This window comes from Ambystoma mexicanum, chromosome 10 (assembly GCF_040938575.1).
Source record: "Ambystoma mexicanum isolate Mex_15411 chromosome 10, UKY_AmexF1_1, whole genome shotgun sequence".
NCBI lineage: Eukaryota > Metazoa > Chordata > Amphibia > Caudata > Ambystomatidae > Ambystoma > Ambystoma mexicanum.
The window spans coordinates 533,219,907-533,246,120 of NC_090932.1; the positions used below are offsets into that span (position 1 = coordinate 533,219,907).

Sequence of the window (26,214 nt, forward strand, 5' to 3'; positions counted from 1 at the left end):
ATGGTGTCCTCTCTATATCGGCTAATACGAGATTGGATGCCGAAGCCTCTAACAAAATTGTGACCTAAGTGGACTGCAGACATGAATCTAGAGATTATAGACAATACTCAGAGGGACATGTGTGCACAGACTCGGGTGGTCTCTTTTAACTCCTGATTTTGCTAATACAGTTCAAGGTTCTCCACAGATATCATTATTCACCGGCAAAGCTGAAGCTGTTCTGCCATGCAACTGCAGGCTGTTGTCCCAGGATTGGGGGGAAGAAGCTGGGTACTTCCACATGGTCTGGAGCTGCCCCATGCTAGATGATTACTTGAGAGAAGTCTGCACTATCCTCACTGATATGACGGGTGTTGGATTAGATGCCACACCTATACAATGCCTCTTTCATGTTTTTGAAGATCGTAGGGTGAGTGGGCGGAAACTGGTAAATCTGTGTTGATTGCTTGCTATGCGTTGTTTGCTCCTGCACTGGTGAAAACCCACAGTACCAGTCTGTTGCTTGGGCTAGCGATACCAAGGCGCAATGGGTCGCAATGCAGCCAGCGGTGAACCACCCAAAAGACATATGGTTACCCTTAAGGGCCTATCTGGCGTGAACTGGTGGGAACCCCCCCCATCGGACTAATGATCTCCTCGTAGCCCCTCCACCATACTACCATTGTACTCTTTGTGATCCCTTCCCTTACTCTTGTATGTGGTTGTTATAATCATGTTTTTGTCGCCCCGTAAGCAAAGTATATTTGTGTATGATATCTACTTGCTTTATTTTTGTTTTGTAAATTTATGGTATGATGCTCTGAACCAAGTGCGTCAATAAAGTAAGCGTTAAAAAAAAAAAAAAGTAGGAGACCACGAGGGGGCGCTGATCAACATGGCTGCCTGATCACCGGCTCCCGCCCAAGCCAGCAATAATGAGATGACAAAGTGCATAAGTTCACCAACCAGCTTCCGGAATTGGACTGGAAAAGGCTTCTGAAACAACCCAGCACCCCAGAACGAGCATAGGAGGAGGAGGGTGGTGCGGAAATTCACTTGCGGCCACAGCTAAGCAGAGGCCGCACCGCGCGCTGTCAGCACCGGACTCGCATACCAACCTTGAGGGCCGCTGCCGGCACAGGGAGTGGGACCCAACCGCACCCCCAGAAGGAAGGCAATCCCCTTGGGCGGCCTGGATGGGGGACAGCCGCAACAACGGAAGAAGGAACCCCACCTACCCAGTGTATCCATGAAGGAAACTGAGGCCTTACAGACAGCTCTCGGAGCACGGGCCCCCTGAAAGGGTACAGCAGGGTGTGCTGTGCCCCACAGCAACAGCCCAGTGGCAAACTGGGAGGCGAAGCCTAGCCGAAAGAGCTAACACTAGCGCAGAAGGGGTGCTGCAGTGCTCTTAGGTACCGCCCTCCCCCAGTGACACGATCAGGCCCCACGTGCTGCGGGAAGGAGAAGGAAGGGACCCCTTAACTGACCCAGTGGGCCCCGGGGGACTTCCTCACAGTACAAGGACACATGAATATTGGGAAAATTCTGGAAAGTCTCACAACCAGAAGGGAACCACAGTTTCAGGTCACCAGTTACGCCGGGCTGGCCCCAGATTGCAGGGGCTATCCCAAGAGGTGCCTTCCCCCACCGAAGATGGGAAGTAAGTCAAAGAACAGGGGCAACGGGAAAGAGCAGTGCTACACCCGCCATAGTTGAGATTTGAAATGGCAGAGAGACGAGCAGAAGCATTGGGGAGCACGTTAAAAAGGGCCTGGACGGCAGGCTGCTCAGAGGTCGACATGTCCCTTTTTTCCACAAAGGATGACTTTGGACATATCCCCGCTGAAATCAAGGTGCTGAGGGGTGACATTCAGGCCTCTCTGGAAGACCTTACGGGCAGAGTTGGCAATATAGAAAGCAAGGTGGAAGGTCTGGAAAATAACCAGCTTAACGCAGATCTGGTGGAAATGCGACTGGATGGAAGGATGACTGAGCTGGAGCTGCGCAAAGAAGAGGTCACCGTGAAGATGACCTGGGAAACAGGGAAAGGAGGAACAATGTCCGGATACTGGGCCAGAAAGAAATGATTGGCGAGACCCAGAGACAGGTGGTGGAAAAGGTGCAAGTCATTGTCAATCTCCTCTTTGAGGCAGAGGCGGGTAAAGTGGTGGAGCTGGAGAGGGCACACAGGGGAGGCAGGCCATACGGAAATGGCCCACGCTGCATCGTGGCTAAGTTCCTATGCTATAGGGACAGAGCGAAAGTGCTGGCCAGGGCACAAGCGTGAAGGGAATTATATTCTGGGGGAGCTAAGATTATGATATATCAGGACCTTTCCAACCTGATGCTCTCGAGGAGGAGAGATTGCAGACCCCGCACAAGATGGCTAATGGAGAAAGGGATAAGATATAGATGGGGATATCTATTTTCATTGCAATTCGAAGTGGACGCAATGGACTACCGCATCACTTCAGCAGAAGTCAGAAGAAGTAGAGCAGTTGCTTGGTTATCTAACATGGCGGCAGACCCTAGGGCCCGGCAGCTACCAGCACTCGGCCCGAAGAGAAGAACAAAGGGGCCGGCAGGGCAGAAATATGCGCATCAATGGTCCATCCCGGTGCAAAACAACCCGAATGCTGCAAATGTTACGGGGTGACGATCGCAAGGACTCGGGCTGCTCACTAGATATGCTGATCACTGAACAGACGGATGACGCCCCCCCCACACCCATTGGTGGCCCTTCGGCAAGATGGAAGGTGTCTCAACAATCTTCGCAGCACGCTGCAGTCTTTTGCACACATTTGTGCCCTTTGTTTTTTTGGTTATGGGGTAAAGCTTTACAAGTAGCATGTGTTCGCTCAAGGAATAGCCCATTTCTGGAAGGGAATGATAGAAACAATGGGAGCGAGAGGAAAAGAGACAGAGCAGGGAGGTGTGTGGAAGGAAATGGGATATGAGGCCAAATGAGCGGTGCAGGAGTCTGGTCGTGGGAACTCTAAATGTGGAAGGTTTAAACTGGCTTACGAAAAGGTCCCTAGTTGTGAGGGGATTCCGAGATGCCGCCCTAGATGTGCTCTTTTTGCAGGAAACCCACCAAGTCACAGGTGAGGAGCGTAAATTGAGAGGAACGGGCATTGGCCAAACCTATTGGGCCTCTGGGTCGGTGAAGAAAGGAGGGGTGGGGAGTATTGTACACACACAATGTAGATTGCAGGATGCAGCCAGCGGTACTATGAAAAAGGGGACAAGGTGGATGCACTCCTGGCTGTCAGGCTGCGTGCACTGAGGGCAGAAAGATGTGTTACCACTCTACAAGAGACAGGGGGAACCTTCAGGACCACACCAGGGGAAATAGGGGAGGGTTTTGCTAATTATTACGAGGGCCCATCCAAGACAGACTGTCCAGGCATGGTAGGAGAAGGGGACACATATTTGGAGGGGATAGCATTAGTTCGACTTACGGAAGTGGAGATTGATCAGCTAGAGGCCCTAATTACAGCTGAGGAAGTTCTGGGGCAATCACCCACCTCCCAAGTGGCAAAGCCCCGGATACAGACGGCTACACCACTGGGTTCTACAAAAGGTTCACCAGTGTATTCCTAGGCCACATGGTGAAAGTTTAGGGTCTTTCTTATCTCAAATACACAACCGCACCCTGTCAAGGGAACTAGAGTGGTCAGCGTTCCTGGGTAAATATGGTCCAAGGAAAGACAGACCAGCCGAACAATTTATGTTTGAGAAAGGGACCTTTAGGAGGCTTTGAACGATCGGGGTCTCCATTTATTGTAAACAAAGGGATGCCCAACTAAAAGGAGCACGCGCTGCAGTCGGAAAGTCAATTTATGCCACAGACTGGACTCCGGTTCTGTACACAGAAAGCACTTACTCACTGCATGGCGCTTATAACAGAGACACTGAAGCGAGACACATCGGACTTATGAGTACATTTGGTTTGATACCTTCGGGGTTGGGTGGGAGATGGGGAGGTGGGAGTTAATGTTGGGTTCGGGAAAAAACAACTTAAATCAAGTGGTTCTGGTGTTTTACTCGAAGAATTATTGTGATACATGTTATCTGATATGCCATTGCCAAAACTGTTAATAAAACCAATAAAAAAGAAAAAAGTAGTAGTTAACTGCTCCCGATAGCTCCTGTTCTCTTCGACCACTGCAACAAAACCACATGTAATTTTTGATTTGGCAAATCTTACAATATGGTTGCAACCTTGTTGTAAAATGTACCTAAAAACTGCAAAACTGCACTTGATGAATGTGTATGATGTTTTTATTTTTTTATTTGAATTTATTGGTTTTAACAAAGAAACAAACAAGATGGAATACCTGTTACACATAAGACCATAGTAAGCATATGATTGTATGAGAAGGACACTATACATTATATCAAAAGATGTTCGTAGCATATGTCATTATGCTTATATCAGGGTATGTCCATCACAACATAAGGAACCCCACCCTCACCTCCCCACCCCCCTCCATTCCTTGATTGAGCACTCATCTGTTGAATGTTATAAAGGCGTAGGGACTTCGAAAGTATTTTATTCACATTTCCATTGAGTGATTGGTCTGGAGCCACCTATTGTGAGTTCTCTTCCATTGGTTTCCATCGGGGATGCCTTTTCATCATGACCCGGCAGGGTCTTCCGCTTGGGACTCGGAGCCTGTTTCGAGATGTTTATTTTTAAAGTCCATCCATAGGGCTTCACATTGTGAGTCTTTGCCATTAAGAGATGTGGTTATTGTCTCCATTTGGTAGATGTTTGTGGCCAGATTGATCCATTCGTTTTTACCGGGCACCATCGTGGACTTCCACTTAATCACCAGGAGAGCCCTGGCTGCTAGGAGTAGGTGGGGAGCCAAGCCCTTCTCTCTGGTCCAATCATCTTCATCTCTTTCCAGGCCAAAGAGTATCAAGTAGGGGTCAACGTCTCTTTGAATCCCTTCTATCTCTTAATCCACCCCAGGACCTCATTCCAGAAGATGTGCTGGCAGCCCCACCACATGTGCCAATAGTTGGCTATTTCCCCGCATTTTCTCCAGCATGTTGGGCTCATTGTTTGGGACATTTTGGAAAGTCTAAAGGGATCATATTGACATCTGTGTAGGAGTTTGATGGCATGAAGCTTGTATTGGCTGGATATAGACGTTTTGGAGGCTGCTCTATACATTAATTCCCATAGGTCGGGATGTATCTCTTCCCCAAAATCTTTTTCCCACCTTGTTCATAGAGATTCCGTTGATCCATCTGCCACCGCTATTAATTCCTGATACATTGCAGATATGAGGCCTTTCATCTCAGATTTTGAGTCCAGGAGTTTCTCAAATGGGGTAAAGTCTCTTTTCAGTTTGTCTCTCCATTTTGCCTGCGTTAGGACCCCTTTCAGGTGGATGTACTGGAATGTGGATAGGATGACTATACCCAAGGCGTCTGTGAGGTCTGGTAGCATAATAAATAAGTATTTCTTCTGGAGCTGTCCCACTTTCTCCAGGCCCGCCTCATACGATGCCTGAATCCTATCCACATTAGGTATATGGTTGTTCATGCCGGGTGACCATAGGTGACTGAGCGGGGATGGCCATGTAGTGATTTCGCACATTTCCTTGCCTATGCGCCATATGCTCCATATAGTGCTCAAGATGGGGTGGCCTTTGATTCTTCGTTGTACCCTTTTGTGTGGGGTCCATAGCCATTCCAATACCGTAGCTGGGGAGAGATAGTGATTGTCCATTTGAACCCATTGGATGTTTTTCTGGTCCCTAAGGTGTGGGATCAGGACACGGAGCTGGGCGGCTTTATAGTAAGTCCACGGATCGTGGAGTCCAACTCCTCCTTTGTCGTTGGGGAGCATTAGGGTATTGTATGGAATTCTTGCTTTCTTCCCCTGCCATATGAATCTTACCATAACCTTTTTGGCTTCATTAAATAACTCATTTGGTATCTCCACCGGGAGCATTTGGAAGGGATATAGGAAACGGGGAAGGCATTCCATCTTAACTGCATTAACTCGACCGAGCCATGAGATCGTGAGTTTTTCCCATTTTTTAAGATCGGCCGCGAACCGCTGGAGGAGTGGGGGAAAGATGGCTTCAACGAGGTCGCTCAGGATTTTAGTGATTTTTATGCCCAGGTATTGTAATGTGGCGGGTTCAAGCTTAAGGCCCAGCGGAAGAAACTTGGCGTCGTTCACCTCTACAGTACCCTTAAGGGGGAACAAGATGGGCTTAGTCCTATTCACTTTAAAGCCGGATAATTGACCATATTCGTCCATTAGTTTAAATGCTTGAGGGACGGACTCTGAGGGGTTTGTTATGTGGAAGAGGATGTCGTCTGCATAGAGAGCTACCTTGTATTTTGTTGGCCCTAGTTTCATCCCCTCTATTAGGAGGACCGCTCTCATCTTTTGTGCCAGGGGTTCTAGCGAGAGTGCAAACCGGGTTGAAGAGAGGGGGCATCCCTGTCTAGTCCCACGTTTCAGTTCAAACCATCTGGAGTATTCTCGATTGACAAATACTGCTGCCTTAGGGGTTGTATATATTGCTCGTATTGCCCTTCTAGTTCTTGGGCCTATTCCAACCTTCTGCAGGACTGCTCCCAGAAAATCCCACTCAACCCTATCAAAGGCCTTCTCCGCATCTATAGACAATAGAACAGGGTCGTTGGGGAGGTTACGGGCTGCATGAATGAGGTGTAATGTTTTACGCATGGGGTCAGCTCCCTGTCTCCCCAATATAAACCCGACCTGGTCTGGGTGGAATAGGCGGGGCATTAATGTTTCCAATCTGGCAGCTAGTACCCTAGTGGCGTATGCTTTTCTAAATGAATTGTCAATATAACTGGTCTCTTGTTGTGATTAATAATGTATATATGGATCATATTATTTCTTGTATAGTGTTACTTTTGGTATGCCATGTGATGTACATTTGTTATTTTTTAATGGACCAAAATAAATCTGTTTTGATTGATTGGTATACACATGTAAACACAGTAGATGGTATGTGGTTAGGAGTGGTATCTGAGAGTTGTGTACCCGTCATCCTCTGCCAACCACACATACGCACACACACACACTCACACAAATACCCACACATTTCTTTCTTTTTTTTAATTGGTTACTTTACATGCTATGTCGGTGGATGGGTTGTCACAATTCTACTCTGAGGATTATACAAAAAATAATTAAGGCTTTGGAAACTGCCCTCAGGGATGCACACCCTAATCCTACAGTTTGGGAATGGGTGGCATCTATGGAATCGGGCATGGTGTGCATGCTGAGCTCCCTGGAACCACTGACAATAAAGATTAGAGCCTCTAGAAAAGGTCAGCGTGGCTGCAGCAGCATGGCGGCGGCAGTGCTGCTGCAGGTTCTGAGGAGGGTTCTCCCCAGGGGTGCTGGCAGCGTGACTCTGCAGAGCAGAGGGATGCGGTAGGTGGTCGAAAAAAAAGAAGGCAAGACGTCTATTCTCGAAGGAAAATGAATTGAAAATGTGAAACCTGCTGTTCCACCCCGAACCCTTCTGGCCAGTGTCCAATCTGCCGTTGGAATCTGAAGCACAAGTTCAACTATTTGGATGTCCTCCTACTGAGTCAGTTCATCCGTGGGGATGGAGGGATGCTTTCCAGACGTGTGACTGGACTCTGTGCTGAGGAACACAGGAAGGTAGCCATATGTGTGGCCATGGCTCACCAAACAGGTCTCCTGCCAGATCACAGACCTCCCCTACCAGAAGGGCATGTCCCTAAAAAGAAGTTCCATTTGAACAGATATCTCACGAGGTGGTCGGTGGACTCTGTAAAGCCCATTTTTATTAAAAAAAGGGTTGAAGTGGAACACAGTCTGAATGCCCGTAGGAGACCCCGTTCCGAAGGACAACATCAACTATGAAAAAAAGCACCTCTTCCTCAAACAGTGATGGGCGTCGATGAGCCCATCACCTTTCACCAGTATCTCTGCCTGCGTTTGGGGAAGCTTTAAAAGTACCAATATGTTGGCTCGCTTTTGAAGCTAGAGTGGCACCCAGCTGTCTGTGCCACCCATCAAGGCCGGTGGCCGTCTACGTACACAATACTTCTCAGAGAGACTTGGCATGGCCAATTTTACCATGAATCCCAACTTTGATGTTTGGATATGCTGGTGGCGGCTGAAGGAGGACTGGTCTTTTCCACCACAAACCCATGTCCTCTAATTACCTCCTGATGTATTGTTTCCAAAATGGGTCTCTGTTGCCCACCATTAGGCGACACGCCATATCTGCTTAATGACCTCTTTAGCCGACATACCTCTTTAGACCGATATGATTCCAATGAATTTACAACTAGTCGTCTTTACTACCGCGCTTCGGCCACTGTTGCGCTGCACATGCATGCCCCCTTACCACGGTTATACTGCAATGTGTAGCGCTCAGAGGCTGCGATAGGCCTTGCAATCTCTTGAATGCCCCATTGTGTCCCATTGTTTTCCTCACTGTTCATCATCTCGCTCCATAGGCGTAGGTGCCGATGTGGTTTCACAATAATTCAATAAAAAGTTGGGAAATCTTTGTGTGCTTGAAAAAAAAATTAGAGCCTCTGGGAGCCAACAAGACCTTAGCATGTGCATGCTAGCCGACAGGTGGCAACATTGAAGACACCTTCGTCCTCTTTCCTCATTCCACTCTCCACTACTTAGACTTGGCCACATCTGCAACTGCATTGCTCTTGAACTAAATCAGCTACAGGAGCAGCAACAGATTTTCAATGAGCATATATAATTACATTACCGGCTTCTGATGTTGCCACCACTTCCTGTTCCGTACCTCAGTTTGTAAGAGGCTGGGGAATCCATTCCAAACATTGGCCATATGCCTCAGTTTTAATAAATTGGGCAATAAGGCCACATTTCTTTTTCTTTCGTGAATATCAGTTCTGGATCTTCAAAACATCACTCTTCCAAATAAAGTTTGACAGCTTTTAAACCTAGTAGTGGATTTTGCCTTGTAAGTTTGCATCTGCCCCTAACCTTATTCTCACCTTTTCCTTTCTTTTAGGTCACGGTGGTGGTGATGTTTCTAATCGCTATCATTCTTTATCGATCTATCATAAGATTGGTGGTGACGAAGTATGGACTGGTGGCCTTGGTAAGATAGCTGTGAGTCTTTTCGGATCTATGTTGTGACTGCGCGTTTTTTATTGCACATTCCAAAATGCCACTTTTTTGTTTTTGTTTTGCTTCATTTCATTGCGTATGTATGTGGGGAGACCACCCTGCAACCTTCCAGTACCCTCCACATTTATTGTTAATTTTACCCTTCCCCCACATATATATGCAGTGAAATGGGGCGGTTAAAATTCAACATTTTGGGATGCGCAGTAATGGTGTGCGCAGTAATGGGCTGATATGTCTTTTACATATATGGAGGTAAAATGTGGTGGGTGGGAGGTTTTTCTGGTGCACCACTGCTAATATTCAGCCCCATCTTCTGCCCTTTTTACCTCCTTAGGCACCCCGCATCGCAAGCATCACTGGTTCCGTTGTAAATCTCATCATCATCCTCATCCTTTCCAAGATCTACATATTTTTGGCACATTTCCTTACGCAATGGGGTAGGTAAAAGCAAGCTGGCAAAGTGTGTGTTCTTTGGATGCGTGGAAAGAAAGCTTGAGTCACCACAAACAGCACCCACTTCTTTCAGCACAATGTATTTGGAGATTTGTGTTTATTTCTACTTGTGTTTTTTATGATTTATGAAATGCACTATGTATAAATTATATAAAGAACAATACTCAAATGGATTAAATGTAACAAAACACAAAGTTATTCTACGACAGGTTGAAGAGAAGATCAGGGTAAAGTTGTAAGGTATGAAGCTAAATGGAAGGAATGGGATGGTCATCAGTCTAATATAGTTGTACAGTTGGTGACACTGTATAGGAAATAGTGTCAGTTGTAAGTGTAGCATGGTTTGGGATGCCCTATAAGGCATAAGTATCGGATGAAGCTTTATAAAGTCGTAGATAAACAGTTACAAGCAGCACTGGACTAGCACGGAAGAGAGTTGACGGTAATATGATTTTCTGGATAAGGATGCAAACAGCTAGATTTGGACCAGGTTGCAATTGGAAGAGTGTGAATGCTGGCCTGAACGGTTCAGGTCTGTGGTGCAAGGTGTTAGGGAGGATCCTCATTTCTGTGCTAATTTGCTTCAATCTTAGAGATCCTCAGCTCTTTTGCTGGATTTAAGACTTTTTAATTTTAACCTTGGAGTGAGTGAGACCTTTTTCTCACTCTCGTGTTTTTTACCCGATTTGGATTTTGTGTGTTCACTGTTTTTGGAGTCCGACAAACGCCATAGGCATCTGCTTTTTGTACGGTGAAACACAGCACCTTCATTGCAGTGTCACTGAGCAATCCTTTTAGATTTCTCATAAGGTTTAAATACCTTTTCTTGTGTGAACTACAGTTCCAAAGAATAGTAAAGTGAAATTAACTTTACTTACCTTTTCTCTTTGTCGGTCCAGCACACACCATCTTACGTGGAGTGCTGGTGGTTACCTACTAGCCCCTTATCCTACACTCTTATGTAACAATTTAATGTTACCCTCGCTACTTTAAATGGCTAGTGGCAGTGGTTTACTTTTTCCTACCATTGTGCTTTTCTACCGCAGGCTGAACCCTCAGCTGCAGTACAGCACCCATGGGGTGATCATTTTGTCAAAATGGCCCGGGTCTTCTTTTTTCGGTATTTTATATTTGTGAGGTCCTTCTTGGGTTTTACGCTATACGTTGAGACAGGTTTGAGCCCTTTGTTTGTCTTGCCTTTGGCGGGCTTCAGCTCTGAAGCCCTCCACTGGCTCCAATTTTTCTGTGCATGAATGGAAGAAACCTTCTTAAAAGGCGGGTGTTTTGGCACTACAGGCAGAGTCGACAACTGGGAGAAACACCCAATGAATAAACCGTGAATGAAGCTTGCTGCAACCTCCTGGACATTTGAATTGCCCGGTGAAGCCCTGCGGCTGTGCTGAACTCCTTTTTCACCTCAACAGATAAGGTTCGAACGGAACAACTTCTCCCCTTGGGTTCGTGGGACCAACTTAACCCAAGACGAACTCCACTGGACCACCATCCCCGACTTGCTGTGCCTCTCCGTTGCTTCAGAAGCCCAGTGCCAGGGGTCGAGTGTCCATAGTCGAGTGCAACGTCTGCCACGGAACAAATCCAGCTAGAAGCTCCAGCAGTTTCTTAAGGACTCTCCAAAAGCAGGACCTCCAGATGCAGAGTCCCCTCACCAGAGTGCAGGACCGAGGGAGCGGCACAAGTCCAACCAGTGTCCAAGATCTGCAATGGTGCTGTTTGCTAAGCGATGAAACCGCAAAGTGTTGCTGAGCCAAAAACAGCCCGTAGCTGCCGACGACCTCCCAAGTACCGCCGCAGGAGCCTTCCAGGCATCCTCCCTCTTGTCCCCATGACTGAGGCTCAGGAACAAGGGTCTGCACCGCTGTAGCAAGACAGAATCCAGCTGGACCACTCTTCTTCAAACCAGAGGTAGTGTTCAGGCTTGGGGTGCTTACCTTATTGCCTTTTAGACGCGCTCTTCTCAGTTGGGAATTGCATTGGCTTACCTTTTCTCACAGGCTTAACAGCTTGTGACCCTACAAGGGATTGTTCCAACAAACCCCCTAACTGTGCAAGACTTTGATCTAAGAAGTGCCTCAGATCCATAGACTGTGTCCCAAATGACTTTGGCTGTCCTGGCTCCCTGAAGACTCTTGCAGTCCATTGACTTTGATACTGGTTGGCCCTTATAGGTGGTAGCGTGTTGTATACTGGTATTGCTGGGAAAGGCTTATCTAGATTTCATGGGAAGATTTAGTTGTCGTCAGATATACTGAGAACCTGTCTAAACTTTTTCCTTCCCTAACCTTTCCTTTTTAGTACCTCAGAATCTTCAAGTATACTAGTGAGTTATATAAATGCCATTATTGTCCTTGTGTTTGAAGTCACCTCAGGGTGTAGGAAGGAGCACATCCAAAGATTATCCACTAACTTGTTTTGATTCTGTAAAGTAATTTTAAAGTATATTTGCATTGTTACAACAAATTGCCTTTTTGAAGAATGCTTATTTAAAAATGTATGTTAATTAAATAACTATTTATAACTGAAACCTTGACTGTAAGTGTTACTTGGCTACTTGTATTCACAGATTTCATTTGTACAGTGCTACAGCTCACATTTACCCCTCTTGAGATAGACCTGGCTGCTCAGTCACACTACCAACTTGTGTAGTACAGACCTATACCAAAAGGTGGGTTACCTAATACCAAGCAGATAAGTGTTGTCTAGTCTCACACAGTGTGACTGGACCAATTCTTACCTAACACTGGTGGCAGGCAGTGTGATTGGCGTAAAGTGGTTACATTGACTATTTGTTGTACTTGTGCACAACTAAATCAGCAACAAGGCTAAGTTCCACCAAAAAGATAAACAACTGCAACATGTCAAATATTGATAACTTTAATGAGTCAGCCCTGACTTAGCTGGCAGTAGAACAACTGAAAATTTGTGTAAAAGCAGGGTCTGACTCTGAAAGGAAACAAATGTGAATTGATTGTACGGTTGTTAAATCACCAAAACTTGGGTAATAGGCCTGTAACACCTACTAACCAAAATAATGTAGAAGATAATGATGAGGATGCTAGTTTAGAGTCAAACTCCAATCAGCAAGAAGATTCAGAGGAGGGAGAGGAGTACACAGAAGGGAGATTACCTCTTCCACAGCCTGCCCCTGTACCTCAGTCACTTCCCATTGTGACCCCACAAGGTCCAAATCTAAACCCAGAATATATTTCTCTTGAAAGACTAGGGTTAGAGTTGGAGTTCAAGAAACTGGATGTGCAATCTGAAAACAAACATCAAGAGGTGAAACTAAGAGAAAGAGAAATGCAGCATGAAATGGAAATGAGAAAGATGTCCCTTGATTCTGCTTCCTTTCAGGGTGTTCTAGGTCTACTATTCCCAAGAGGCCTCACCTGCCTAAAGAAGCACAGAGTATGTATGAACGTAAATCTGATATATTGGATTGGCTGAGTACGTTTCAATACACCTATAGTCTGCAAGGAATACATTGGAATGATTTGATTGCATGCTCATGTCTAGGTTCCCCCTGAATGGTTGTGATGCTGTTATGGAGTTGGGTGCCAGTGACAGAAAGGATTATGAGTCAGTTAAACTGGCATTAATAGCCAGATTTGTGAAGACTCCTTCCCAGTACCGTAAGAGGTTTAGGACCCTCAAAAAGACTGATGGTACCCCCTGGGCTACCTGGGTATGTGAATGTTTGAAAAACGTAGATAGTTGGGTTAAGGGGTGCAGAGGAAACTCCTTTGAAGGAATGAGAAATCTTTTTTTTGCTTGAATCTATTTTTGATGCCTGCTCTCCTGAGCTGAGACAGCACTTGGCTGACTCTTAGGAAAGTGATCCTAAAAAGCTAGCACAAGCTTCTGACTTATGGGTAGCCATCAGGGCCACTCATAAAGACTCTGGGGCCACTCACAAGAAGGAAGAGGGGAAGTAGCACAAGAAAGTGGGTAAAGAGAATTCTAATTACAACCATCCAAAAGAAGGCCACAAACATAACAAGGGTACATTTCATGGGAAACCTGGTAGGTCTAGTGAACCCTCTGGTGCCAAACCAGAGGGTGTTATAGAATATTATAAGAAATATTATAAGGACCAAAGAATATTAGAAGGACAGTGTTCTTGTAAATGGTGAGGAGACTTCTGCCATAAGAGACACTGGGGCGGGGATCACTAGGAGGCGCTGAGGAAGATGGATGCTTGAGTGTGCAGCTCCCGCTCCCTCTGGCAAAGAGCGACGTGATTGAGCATTTCTACCTCCCACATGTCGGTCTGATAGCACAGCGAGTAGAGCGATCGCTTTGACATCTGTGCAGAGCCCACTGATGCAGTTTCGAATCCCGGCAGGGCCAAACTCACCCTTTCATCCTTCCGAGGGTGATAAATGAGCACCTCATACCGTGGGTAATAATAAGCAGCGCTCAGATACCTGAGGGTTCGTAGCGCTATATAAATGCTAAATTATTATTATAACCGAGAAGGGGTGAAAAGTGGGAGACAACCTGAGGAGGGAGAGGCAGACAGTACAGGCGAGGCCAACGGATGGAAAAAGGAGAGAGACGGCCCGTGCCCCAAATAGGACAGCAGTCCAGGAGAGTGCCGAATACTGCACCAGGCGTCTGGAGAGAGCGATGATGGTGAAATGAGTGACTGGGAGCCCTGGAGAGCTAGCAAGGAGAAATCAGTGCAAATGTTGCATGCGGCAGCGGAACAAAGGTGCCCGCGGAGAGAGACAGTGGAACGAGGAGAAGACTGTGTGGAGTGGCAGCCCAGGAAGAGGAGGAGCCGGAGTTGCGATGGCAACACAGGTGACGAGGCTTCACCATGGAGGAGGTAGGAGGGAGCCCAGCAAGTATGGGGAGGCCCTTCAGTGAAGCACACAGAGGAGGAGGCACAAACGGCAAAGAAAAGCAGGAAGAACAGAGGAGGGGACCTGTGAGGAAACCGTGCAGCAGGTCTCTCCGGCCTCCCCTTTGGCCCCTTAGCAGCGACGAACAATGCAAACGGGGCTGCCGCCCTCCCCGCCCAACCCCCCCAGCTGTGAAGGGGTGGGGGATCATACTGGGGGACCAGAGGAGCCAGGGAAAGCAGCGCAGGGACACAGAGCCCTGGAAAGTGCACGCAGGGGGCCTATAATTTCCCCGGAGCACTGGGAACGTCTGCGGAGGGAGGAGGTGTGTGAAGACCAGCATCTGAGCGGATGAACCGCCAGACATATAGCACTCACTAGCCAGAGCAAGTATGTATGGCACGGGAACCAGTGCCACCAGTCAAAACTTGGACATGAGCAACAAGCCACACCAGAGGATGTGATAACATTGGGAGCGAAGGGGCAGCTAGAGATACCACAGGGGAAGGAGGTGCAAAAGGGGAAAGACTGTAGAGGACCAGAACGTTTGGGGGACAAGCAAAGGTTTGTGAGAGGAAGTGCAATTGGTAAAACATTCCCCGTCCCCGCTGCCCCCCTAGACCCGGCGGCGGAGCAGTGACTACAGAATAAGTGGTGAGGGGCTAGAGGTGCCCAGAACAGCGGAAAGGAGACACAGAGAGGACGGGACTCCTGAGAGACAAGCAGTGAGGGACCCACGCCCCATTCAGAAGCCAGTAGCCAGGGCTACGGAGAACACTGAGGAGGTGATTACAGGAGGGGCTGTAACAACCCCCAGGGTCTCAGTGTCCACAGACTAAAAAGGACGTACCGGACAAGCAAGTGGAAGAGGCCAAGACTCAGCCAGGAGGAAAGCAGGAATCAGATGAGAACAAATGTCCCCTGGGTTGGTGGCAGGGGAAAAAAAATGTACGGAGCATCGCCACATTCAGGGAAGGACAGAGGATCCGTGAGGAAGTCCCCCGAGGTGAAAAGGATGACGGAGGTGAACATGTCCCTCTACTCGACAAAGCAGGACTCTGGACATATATTGGCTGAAATCGAGGCCCTCAGAGGAGACATACAGGCCTCGCTCACTGACCTCAGCAGTAGGAAGACAACAGTGGAGAGTAAAGTAGAGGGCCTAGAACACAACCAACTCAATGCGGACATGGTGGAAATGAGACTGGACGGCAGATTAACAGAGATGGAGCTTCGAGAAGAAGAAGTGATGCTGAAAATTGATGATTTAGAAAATGGAGAGAGATGGAAAAACATAATGATACTGGGCATGAAGGAGATGGCAAGAGAGACCTTGAGAAAGGGGAGGAGAGAGTACAGGCCTTAGTGCAACATCTATTTGAGGCAGAAGGGAGAAAACCAGTGCAACTTGAACGAGCGTATAGAGGAGGTAGACCATATGGGAGTGGTCCCCACACCATAGTGGCAAAATTCTTGAGCTACAAGGACAAAGCTGACGTGCTGAACAGACCAAAACAATGAAGGGAATTGGACTTTGAAGGCTCTAAAGTCACGATCTACCAAGACTTGTCCAACCTCACGCTTTCCAGGCTCAGAGACTGCAGGCCCCTCACGAAGTGGCTACAAGAAAAGGGCATCAGGTATAGATGGGGCTACCCATTCTACCTACAATTCGTAGTAAATTCAGTAGATTACAGCTTAACTTCAGCGGAGGAAGCAGAGCAAGACCTAGGTCACCTCACTGCAGATATGGAAGTGGACCCGAGGGGCCAGAGGGGTCGACCGCAATCGGGGTGAAACCAAGATCTACGCCAGGCCCGCACAGGAGGAGGAGAGGACAAACAGGCAGAAAATACATGAGGCTGAACGGACCGTCCCAACATAAGGCACCCTCAACACCGGAACAGCCGACTGAGAATAACTCGAGAGAGAAATATGTGATGGCCGGAGAAATAATCACGGGACTAAGTGGAAAGCGAAGGTATGAAAATGGAATGCTAGAGGGAGGCAAATGTCTCCGCTCCAAGGTGGCCCTCTGTGAGACGGGGCGTCTCAACGACTCTTATTGAACACTACAGGTTCAAGTCACAAACAGTTATAAAGTTGATAGGGGTTTTCTATACTGGGTTAATCCCCGGCAAGGGTGATATCGTTCAAGGCAAAAGTAATCTCAAAGACAGCGAAGGGGAGAGAAGTGATGAGTCACTAAATATGCAAAGAGGAGGAAGAAGGATGTGGTGGAACAACCATAATGGGGAGAGGTGAAATAGATAAGGGTCTGGTTGTGGGAATGCCTAATATAAAGGGCATGAACTCCCCGACAAAAAGATCCCTGGTTGCAAGGGAATTCCGTAAGGCTTCCCAGGATGTGCTTTTCTTGCAACAGACGCACCTATTGCAAGGGTAGGAGCGGGTGCTAACAGGGGCAGGGATAGGACATGAACGCTTGGCGTCCGGTAAGGCCAAGAGTGGGGGGTTTGGAATTTTCTTACACAAACAATGTAGGCTACGGGATTGTGTAGCAACCAATTTGATGGAGGGTAGGTTGCTAATACTGCAGGGAACCATGGAGGGGGCAAGAGTATTGTTGGCAACGTTATATGCCCCCAATGGGGGCAAGCACAGATCATGCGGAGTGTGCTCAATGCAATACAAGGGTTGGTAGCTGACCTGTACATCATAGGGGGAGATTTTAACTCCTGGGCAAATGAGACTTGGGACAAAAATGCAATGAAACACTTGTGTACGAGCGCGATAGAAATAAAATATCAATCAGTCAAGGAGGGAAGGCGAACCCGAGAAAGGTGATGATAGAATGGCACACCTAGGACGGGCTATAGATATGCGAGGATTAGTGGATGTGTGGAGACAACAGCACCCTCGAGAGGAAGGCTACACCTTTTTTTCAGCCCCACACAAAACGTACACTAGGAATGATTATCTACTTCTAAATAAGGATCATGGAACCAGGGTGATTGAACACTAGTATTAGGCCAGTGGGGTGGACCGACCATGACATGGTACTAATGACCTTAGATATAAAAGGATTGCACAGGCCAGATAGTAGCTGGCGCTGTAATAAAACGCTCGGAGGGACCCTCTATTCTCGCATGGATGCAGGCAAGGAAACCTGGAGGGGACTTTTGATCAAGGAAGGTGCGAGACGGAAAGGTGAAAGATGTCTGCAGGAGGAGAGGCTGAGAAAAGAGATAGTGGAAGGGGAGGAAAGGATGCATGCTACAGAAGGTAACACAGATGAGATCAGAGAAGAGCTGCTATCAAAGAGGGTGGAGCTGAAAGTGCTAGGGATGGGGGAAGCCCTGTGGAAATTAAGGTACCTTAGACAGAAATATTATGAAAAGGAGAGAAGGCGGACGTGCTATTAGCTGCGAGGCTCTGGGCGCAGAGAGCAGAGAGATGGGTATCCACCTTAAGGGAGGGCAGCAGGGACACACCATAAGAAATAGCAGAAGGTTTTGCCCAATATTTTGAGAAACACTATGAATCGGAGTACCCCAGCGAGGTAACTGATGGTGGGTGAATACCTGAGGGAACTGAAAATGCCTAAGCTCACAAGCCCAGAAGTGGAACATTTAGAGAGCCTAGTAACAGCGAAGAGGTGCAGGAGGCGATATTGTGCCTCCCAAATGGAAAGGCACCGGGAGAGGATATACTATCGGGTTTCATAAGAGATATGGGGTCCTGTCACAACATATGGTGAAACTGTATAATCACATTCTAGACACGGGGAATGCACCGGCGACGTTTAGCAGGCCATTAATACCGATGATCCCGAAGGAGGGAAGGGTGGTGGTAAATGGGACAAAGTCGACAGAGTTTGGTCTTAGCAGAGGAACTAGGCAGGGATGTCCCCTCTCGTCTCTTCTTTTTGCCTTGATGATGGAGCCCCTGGGGGAGACGATACGCAAGGACAGCCAGATAAGAGGTATAGTGGTGGGGGAGGATAGTCATAAGATAAGTATGTATGCAGATGATGTATTGCTCTATCTCTCTGAGATATTGACATCAGTCCCAAAGATACTTCAGATACTGGAAGAGTACGGTAGGGTATCGGGTTTCAAGGTAAACGGAAATAAATCCGTGCTCCTCCCCCTCACAGGGGTAACCAGGGAACAAAGAGAAGAATGGGAGGGACTAGGGTTGACAGTGGAAGAGGACCGTATAAAATACCTAGGGGTGAAAATACCCAAGTAACTGGATAATCTATATGAGTGGAACTTCCCCCACTGCTCCACAGGTTTTTTGAGGAGCTTGAAATGTGGTCTAGGCTCACCATCTGTTGGTTAGGGCGACTGAACGCATTAAGATGGTGCTACTCCCCAGGGTGCTGTACCTATACCAGGCACTGCCAATAGAGTTGCCAGATCTGAATTTTACAGAGTTGAAAAGAATGATAATGAGATTTCTATGGCAAGGGAAAAAGCAAAGGGTAGTTTACAGAATATTCATGAAGCCAAAAGAAAAGGGTGGCATGGGCTTACCGGACATGCAAACTTACTACAGAGCAGCCCAGTTCAGGGCCCTGGTCCCCAACCTGAGGGTAGACGAGCAGAAACAATGGGTGGGCATTGAGAACTACCTGTTTAGACCGGTTATGCTTGTGGAATGGCTCTGGGCACTGCAGAACACAGCCCTTAGAAGGGTAAAGATCCCTAAGATTTTGGGCCTGCTTTGGAGGTTGTGGAGGATGAAAAGGGAAATAGTGTCACAACATGGCCCTCGCCATTGTGCCACATATGCCCTCTGCCCCATAAGAGATTGTATCCCAGATCATGAGACTGGTTACAGGCAGGGCTGGAGAGAATATGGCAAGTCCTCAAGAAAGATGAATTTACAGAAGTGGGAGAACTCAAAGAGAATCTGGGGATCGGTGGAATCTCTGTATTTAAATGCCTGCAGCTTAAAGGGGTGCTAATGTCAGATGAATGGAAGGAAGACTTACAAAGAGAATTGATGGGAACGGAAAGAATACTGAACACAGAGAGGGGAATGAGGGATTTAATATCCAAATCATACCAGGGCCTACTAGAAACAAAGGGTGGAGAAATCAAAACTTACAGGCTGTGATGGGAGAAGGATATGGGAATGGAAGTAAACCAGTGGCGAGGACTCTGTGTGAATGTGCACCGCACCTCAGTGGCCTGCCAGTATAAGTTGCACAGACTCAGTATAGATGGCAGTGGGACCCAGTAAGACTAGCTAAAATGTACCCAGCGGCCGAACCCCACTGCTGGAGGAAATGCAGGCAAACAGCTGGTGGGCGTGCGAAAAGGTGCAGAAATACTGAAAGGAGATTTTGGGGTGGATAAGCGCCCTGGACGGGGTAGACAGGCGCCTGGACCCCTTGCTGGTACTTTTTGAAATGGAGGTTGTGGAAGGGGACTGGATGAAACTCCCACATATGCCCCACTACCTGTTGTTAGCAGCCAGGGCTTGCTTGGCATGGGGATGGAGAAGAGAGGAGATTCCAAGTATACGACAATGGCCTAGAAAGCCCTGGTCATATATAGAATGGAGAAACTGACGAGACAAATACACGGCCTAACACCATCGAGGGAAATGGAGTGGGCAGCCTTCCTCGAAGTATAATCTTGAGAGGTTGCAAGGAGATGCTAGGACTGGGGATCCAGAAATCATAGAAAGCCTCACGGGGAAAGTCGAAACTGAACCCAACAATTATAACTAGAGAGATGAGAAGTGGAGAGAGGCGACCTAGACTATATACAGGGAGAAGGGGAATGAACAATGCTAGCTTACTCCAATCCAGACCCTGGAGTGATGATGCAGATACCACAAGTGAAAAAGGACTAAATACTCTAGCCAAGTGGCGAGACAAATGAGTGCAGGAGCTTGAAAGAAGGCTCCAATGAGAAGACCGATGTAACCAACCTGGGGCCGTGTCAGAGCAAGGGGGGAGGGTGGGCTGGTGGGGATGGGCAGGGGGGAGGGAGTTGTTGTGGGGAACTGTAGGTTGAATCTCACAAATGATGTTGAAACATTACTCAAGTTTGTTCTATGTGTGTTAATTCACTAATAAAAATATATTTGAAAAGAAAAAAAAGAGACATTGGGCAAGCATTACAGTGGTTGATGAATGTTTTTTCAAACCTGAGGATGTAGCGAAGGCACCCAAAAGTTCCACTAAACTTCAGGAGTCCCTATCCAAATGGGTCCTATTCTACCAGCTCTCATCCAGTGCAATATCATGACTGTTAGGATCCCTGTTAGTTTATAGAATAAAGTGCTAAGACTAAGCCCGGTGCGCAAAGGGCGAATTGCTTACTGTGGATATACCGCTGTTTGGCTGTTTGCTGCGAGTGGAATCCGTGGATTGGAGCCTGCCCCCCCACTCAAGCTAGAACATCTGAAAACAAAACCAACGCGTGCAACAGTAGAGAGACGCGTGCTGGTTGTAGAATGATAACACTGCGACCAAGCACGCTGAGGCGCCATCAATCGGAGCCCAGAGCCCGGAGAGAACGTCCCTGCAACAAGCTACAAAAAAGACCAAGTAAGTACTAATGAAGAAAATGTTATTCATAATTTTGCCCAAGCAAGATTTAGACATGCCAGGGACTTATTACTTGAGCATGATGAAACCAAACTTCTAGGCTATTATTACAGTACCAGATCCAAGAGTTTGCCAGAAAATCTGAGAGGCGTAAACGCGCTGAATAACAGCCAAACCGTTGCTGCACACACGGAGATTGGACAAATGACTACGAGCCCACATAGTACAACAGATGTTTCTACATCAGTTCACCCTCTTGAAAAAATAGTCTTGACTGAAGTACTAAGCAGCAACTGAACCAGGTGTGCGACTTGAAGTTAGCTATGGACCAACAGTCATATTGGGTGACATTACAAACACGGCAACAAGCAACCAATGCGGACATGCTGACATCGTTGGGAGTGGCTCCGAAAAAATAAACAAAGTACGCAAAGGGACGCCACCAAATGACGATTTTGAGAGCAACTATGACAAGATAATCACCAACGACGAAGTATGTACAACAAAGGCCGCACAAAAACAAAGCATACCAGACCTATTCGAAAACAAATTGCAACTTACAGGAAGTTCCTTACATAAACACTGACACTCCACACAGGAGAGACTCTATCACTGTCGTCAATAAACTGCTAAGTGACCTGAGAAATATAAATCAAACTTTGACAGCAAACCATTCTGCTAGTAATGATGCAACCAGTCCACTTGAAGAACTAGCAACGAAAAAAGCTAAAGCCACTCCAAGCAACAATTTACAGATACCCAAATGTACAGATGGCAAAATGCCTGAAACCTGAAAGGACCAACCTTTTATGCGACGAAAAATAGATCTTAGCCCTACCGAGCCTTTCCAGTGCTCGCAAAAAAGAAACAGTGGACCAAGAGGGAAAGAAAATAATCCAACCCAATCGACGTGAGAAAGAACAAGCATGGAAAGCCGGCCATCGGCGGCCGAACCAGATGATTCCACGGATACCGATCCTGATTCCACCACAGACTCCTCATTTATAGAAAGACACTTTCCTAAAATGCGAAGAGGTCCAGGTGACTACCTGAAACAGAGAAAAATCCCAAATGATGACGACCAACGAAAATGGTGCACAAACTTAATAGACCAAATCATAATTGAGCTCCGACCTAATCTCATGTCTGCATTGACGATTACGGTGGCCCCACTTATAAAGTTATACGAGCAACTCAACAATACAAGCAAAGATCAAAATACGCTCATAGCCTTGCTGAACTCAAAAACAGTGAATCTTGAAATGGAAATTGTTGACATGAAAAAACAAGCAAAAATCAATGTCAAATCATATGAGCTAATGACAATGCGGAGGATAAAAGACTTCTAGCTGAATTGGCAAGAGAAGCTATCCAAACATTGAAAAATCAAACTCAAACAGCGATTAAGCATAAAACAACTGAGTGTGAGCAAGAAACGGCCGGAAAGCACAATAAAAACAAATCCCAAGAAGAGGAGAACGTCGTGATGGATCATCAAGATGTGACGCCGACCAATAACGACGCTGATCACAAAGCAAAAAATCCATTAAGTAAAATAGTCCAAGCAACCCCAGTTGGTGAAATAATCGACTTGGATGATACTGAAAGCCGTAGCTCGAAGAAAACTGAATGCACACATAAAACCACCAAAGCTGTAAAGACAAGCCGGGAAGTAGAAACCGAAATCGAAAGCCAACCTTCCACTTCTGCAAACGCAGACGGCTTAGCAGAACTGCCCACAATTGATGTTGATTTGGAAGGTCATAGAGAAATTTCTGCAAATGTGGAAGCAGAGCTTGAATCGCTCACCATTGAAGCGGAGCTCCAACATGTGCCCCTTCCCTCCGCAAATAAAGATTTTATCAAAGAGTCAGCAATTGAATACTTCTCAATATTAAAAAAAAATCAAAGAAAAGAGCCCAGAGGAACCTGATGACGAGAGAATCAAACCCAAGAAACAAATAAGAAAGACAAAAAACATGCCCAAACATAAAAATAATCAAACAAGAACTTCGTGCAAATTTTTGCGAAACATAAAAAACATAAACGCACTTCTGCAGACAAAGATAAACAAAGAAGAACAAATAACTACCAAGGAAAAAAAAACTACGGACACCAAATCGCCGAGCCTAGCACCAAAGGACAATCCACAAGACACAGGTAGCCAAGATCTGCAAACAAACAACAAAGCAGCCATGATCGACCTGCTTGTTAACCTGTCGACTCATGATTTCGAAGGAAACATCGAAGACGAGATAATTCTTGACCTCTCGGACTTCGATGATGTGGCAACCGAAGACGCTAACACTTCTGTTGTGGTCGGATCCGAGCAGATCGAGCAACCGCTGAACATAACTCAGAAACAGCGAGTTTGCAGAATAATTACACCTGCTACAAAAGGTCAAGTCGAATCAGCAAGCTCAACCTTACCGGAACCAACCACAAGGCGATTTACAACTATCGGCGAACGCTGGTCCCAAGAAGCTAAAATAAATCAGACAACTGACTCTAACCGAGGAACCAAAAGTAAAGCGAGGGAGGCTAAATTTGACACAGAGAGAGAGAAGATGATCACCAACAAAGCCAAGTAAGTGAACTGAGAGAATTGAAACATGCCTTTATACAACAAGAAAGGAGAGAGGAAATAAGAGAAGATGAATACAGCTCCCAAACAACAAGAACAAATTTACCAACAAGAAGTACCAAAATAAACGCAAATTATTGCTTGATGATTGAGAGAGTGTTCTGCGGGACAGACAATTTGATATTAAACAGACAAAATGTCCTCCAGTTTAAACACATACTGCAACTAAGACCAATTGACACGGAAGACATAAAAACTGTCGAATTCCTAAACGAAAGAAAAATGGATCAAGTGCTGCTACATATTCATTCAAGAATAGTGAGGGATTTGATCTTAAATAACAAATTCGACCTAAACTCCCTAGGTTTTGATGTCTGCGAGATCCTCTATGAAAACGTACCAAGAAGTCCAAAAGAAACGTTGCCTGTAAAACTAAAGGAACAGCTCAGTTATAAACCACAAACAAACATTGGAAATGAAGTTCCATTAAATGGAAATAAGTCGAGTTTAGGCCGACAAGAGAAATCTAACATTCAAGTCGAACCATGAAAAGAGCCAAACCGTCAAGACCACTTACCCAAAGACGAAATAAAAATAACTATCATTCAATCCACAAAACCACAAGATGAGGCCGGAGACTATCAGCAAAAAGAAAACAGAGAAGGGGAACAGGCTAGATGGAGTTGGCTAGCTACAACTCTAAATTGTGAAAGAGAAAGCTAATGCCAAACGATATCCAAGAGCAATGATATATCTTTGGGTTCTTAGAACAGTGGAGGGTTGTTCCATTTATACAACATGAAACCGATGCCAGTGGCCGTAAACTATGAAATAGCACTCAATCCTGCAATAAAACAAGCCAAGGGAAGGCCCAAAGCAGGACTGATAACCCTGAAAAAGACAGAGCGACATTTATAACTAATTTCATCTGAAAATCCTTCCCCATACGTCCAGGTGACGCAAGTAGCAATGAAATCCAAGAAAAAAACAAATGAGAAGAACCTTCACATAATCAACATCTACTGGCAACATAAAGATTTGGACGATTCTGATCTCCTAGACTTGATCTGTGAAATCATCGATAAAATAAAGGAATCGGGAACAAATGCTAGCATCATCTTATGAGGAGATTTAAATATGGACTGCCTACACCAAAGCAACTTTAAAAAAACGAAATCAGTCAGAACAGCGAACAACTTTGGCCAAATCAATGCAGTTTGGTCTGAAGAGATGGACGCACGAAACATGCAGCTACTGAACGGAAACGTCAGAGAAGACATCCCTGCAAGACCCACCTGGGAGAGAGAGGAAAGTAAATCTATACTAGACTACTTTTATATGTCAGAAAACATATTTAGTGATGTAATTATATTAAAAGTTACGATCACAACTTGCTTACAGTACTAGTAAAGGCAGATCCAGGAGGAGCGATAGATTCTTGGAAAAACCAAATAGCTGCACCAGGTCGACATAAGGTGCGCCTTGATGAACAAAAAATTAACAACTTGACACACACTCTGTCCGAAGCACCAAGGTACGAAACCGATAATGGGACCGAATATAGTAGCTTACTCGAAAAATATACTGAACTTCATAGTATAAACCAAAAACCGATCTACAAACATCAACACGTTTATAATATGGAGATAGTTCAGAAAAAAAAGAGAGCTACGAAAAAACATTAGAACATTAAAGAAACTTGAAGAAAAGGGGTAGCAATTTAAAACCAAAACGCTCAAGAAAACATATAGAGCCTGGCTATCAACGCACAAATACAAGATCATACAGCAAGATGCTGAAACAATGCTAACGCTGATATCCACAAGAGCATTGAGACCTTTCTGGTCCGCAATCAACAACTTAGATGCGCCACAGGGAGCACTTCTATTAAGTACCGTGCCTGAACAAAAGTGGATCGAACACTACACTGACTTGTTTAAGAAACAAAATACAAGAGGAGCGGACCCAGTAGAGGACCAAGCTGAGTGGTCAATTAACATCACCGAAGAAGATATATTAATACACTTTAAAAAGTTGAGCTTCTCGAGGGTGCCTTGGCCCGATGGCCTGACGAATGCACACCTTAAGAAACATCCTGAAGCCTGGGCAAACTTCTGCTATACTCTCTTCCAAAACATCGAACAAGAAAGGAGAGTTCCAAAGTTGTGGAAGACAGCGATAATAGTCCCAGTGTTCAAAAAAGGAGACCGCTCAGAGCCGAAAAACTACAGACCCATTGCGTTGCTTGACGTAATTGGGAAAGTCTTTGCCACTCAAATACTGAAACAACTCGGAGCATGGATTAAGGACACAGGCCAATACGATATCCGGCAAACTGGCTTCGTAAAGGGTGTAGGATGTTCTTTAAATTTACTAATGATCAACTTGATAAAAATGGAAGCGCTAAAAAACAAAACAAAGGTCTACATAGCATTTGTGGATCTTGCATATGCATTCAACAGTGTTGATCGACAACTATAATGGGCAAAGATGACACAAAAAAACTGCCCTCCCCACTTACTAAGACCAATTCAAGATCTGTACTCCGAAACAACGATCAAAATTAGGCTGAATGCGACAGGCTCCCTATCAACTCCAATAAAAACTGAAAGAGGCGTAAAACAGGGCTGCCCTCTGG

The 26,214-nt window shown here is 46.1% G+C and overlaps 1 protein-coding gene and 1 pseudogene across 2 annotated transcripts in view; both read left to right on the forward strand.

Annotated features, from left to right (window-relative positions):
* The window catches only part of ANO7 (anoctamin 7), a 1,967,083-nt gene that overhangs the window by 1,215,047 nt on the left and 725,822 nt on the right, over positions 1-26,214 (forward strand). For both annotated transcript variants that reach the window (XM_069618104.1, XM_069618105.1), the window contains exons 14-15: positions 9,024-9,113; positions 9,477-9,579. In XM_069618104.1, the coding sequence (XP_069474205.1) occupies positions 9,024-9,113; positions 9,477-9,579 (193 nt within the window). The remainder of the gene's footprint in view (positions 1-9,023; positions 9,114-9,476; positions 9,580-26,214) is intronic.
* LOC138492766 (large ribosomal subunit protein mL66 pseudogene) lies at positions 7,257-7,910 on the forward strand (annotated as a pseudogene).